The following is a 1,124-nucleotide window of genomic DNA, read 5'->3' as shown; positions in this document are numbered from 1 at the left end:
ACCAGTGCTTTTCATGTGGCACCATCACCAATTCTTTTTACATGGCACCATCACCAGTGCTTTCCATGTGGCCAATTCATCAGTGCTCTTTATGTGACACCATCACCTGTGCTATTCATGTGGCCCATTCATCACTGCTTTTCATGTAGCACCAGCCCTAGTGCTTTTTACATGGCACCAACACCAACAGGATCACCCTGTACCTTGCATGACAAAACCCTCTCAACTGGGATGGAGGAAGTAGTATAAAGAGGGCATGGTTTTGTGCCAGACCATAGGAATCCAAAGTGTTTTCTTAAGATGGAAGGTTGATATTTGAGGGAGATTTGGTTGCTATTTCTGACCAGTTAAGTGTCAACACTGAAGCTATCACACTGGTTCATAACTTGTTACTTTTATCACTCCAGTGTAATTGCATGGATTCTGAACATTATCTAACTTACTGATATAACATCCTCAATAATCTCTTTAAGTACTTAATTACTTTCAGATACTTTTTTTTGCTTTTTTTTAAATTTTTTTTAAAAAATATATTTTATTTGTTTTTTTTTTTCTTTCTTTTTCAGCTTAGAAACTTTGGAATACCAGCCGACCAAGTGACCTGGTCACGTGTTACCATGATTTCTGATCAGTGGATTGCAGTACGACATGATAGCCGAGACAGAAAAATGTCCAATGTAAGTGAAATACATACAATGTGAGTGTGTGTGTGTGTGTGTGTGCAGCTTGAGACAACCATTGACACTGCAAGTGATGTGCTATGCTGCAGAAAATGGCTTCATTTTACAAAATTGTATTCATGATGGTGCAGGCATGGCTGTGTGGTCAAAGAGCTTACTTTGCAACCAAATGGTTCTGGGTTCAATCCCACTGCATAGTGTGCGTGTATGTGTGTATGAATATGTATATAAAGTTAAATTTTCTTATAAAGTATGTTCTTGAGTATACTTCACAATAGGAGTAGGAGTGGCTGTGTGGTAAGTAGCTTGCTTACCAACTACATGGTTCCGGTTTCAGTCTCACTCTGTGGCACCTTGGGCAAGTGTCTTCTACTATAGCCTTGGGCCGACCAAAGCCTTGTGTGTGGATTTGGTAGACGGAAACTGAAAGAAGCCCGTCGTTAA

At 39.9% G+C, this 1,124-nt stretch overlaps 1 protein-coding gene across 1 annotated transcript in view; it reads left to right on the top strand.

Moving 5' to 3' along the window:
• Positions 1–1,124, top strand: part of LOC106882360 (clathrin heavy chain) — a 138,969-nt gene that overhangs the window by 75,308 nt on the left and 62,537 nt on the right. Inside the window, exon 2 of the mRNA XM_052968621.1 lies at positions 567–677. Within this exon, the coding sequence (XP_052824581.1) occupies positions 567–677 (111 nt within the window). The remainder of the gene's footprint in view (positions 1–566; positions 678–1,124) is intronic.

The sequence above is a fragment of the Octopus bimaculoides genome, chromosome 6, assembly GCF_001194135.2.
Source record: "Octopus bimaculoides isolate UCB-OBI-ISO-001 chromosome 6, ASM119413v2, whole genome shotgun sequence".
Taxonomy (NCBI): Eukaryota; Metazoa; Mollusca; class Cephalopoda; order Octopoda; family Octopodidae; genus Octopus; species Octopus bimaculoides.
Note: the sequence above shows the minus strand (reverse complement) of the source record. Positions and strands in the feature narration are given on the sequence as shown.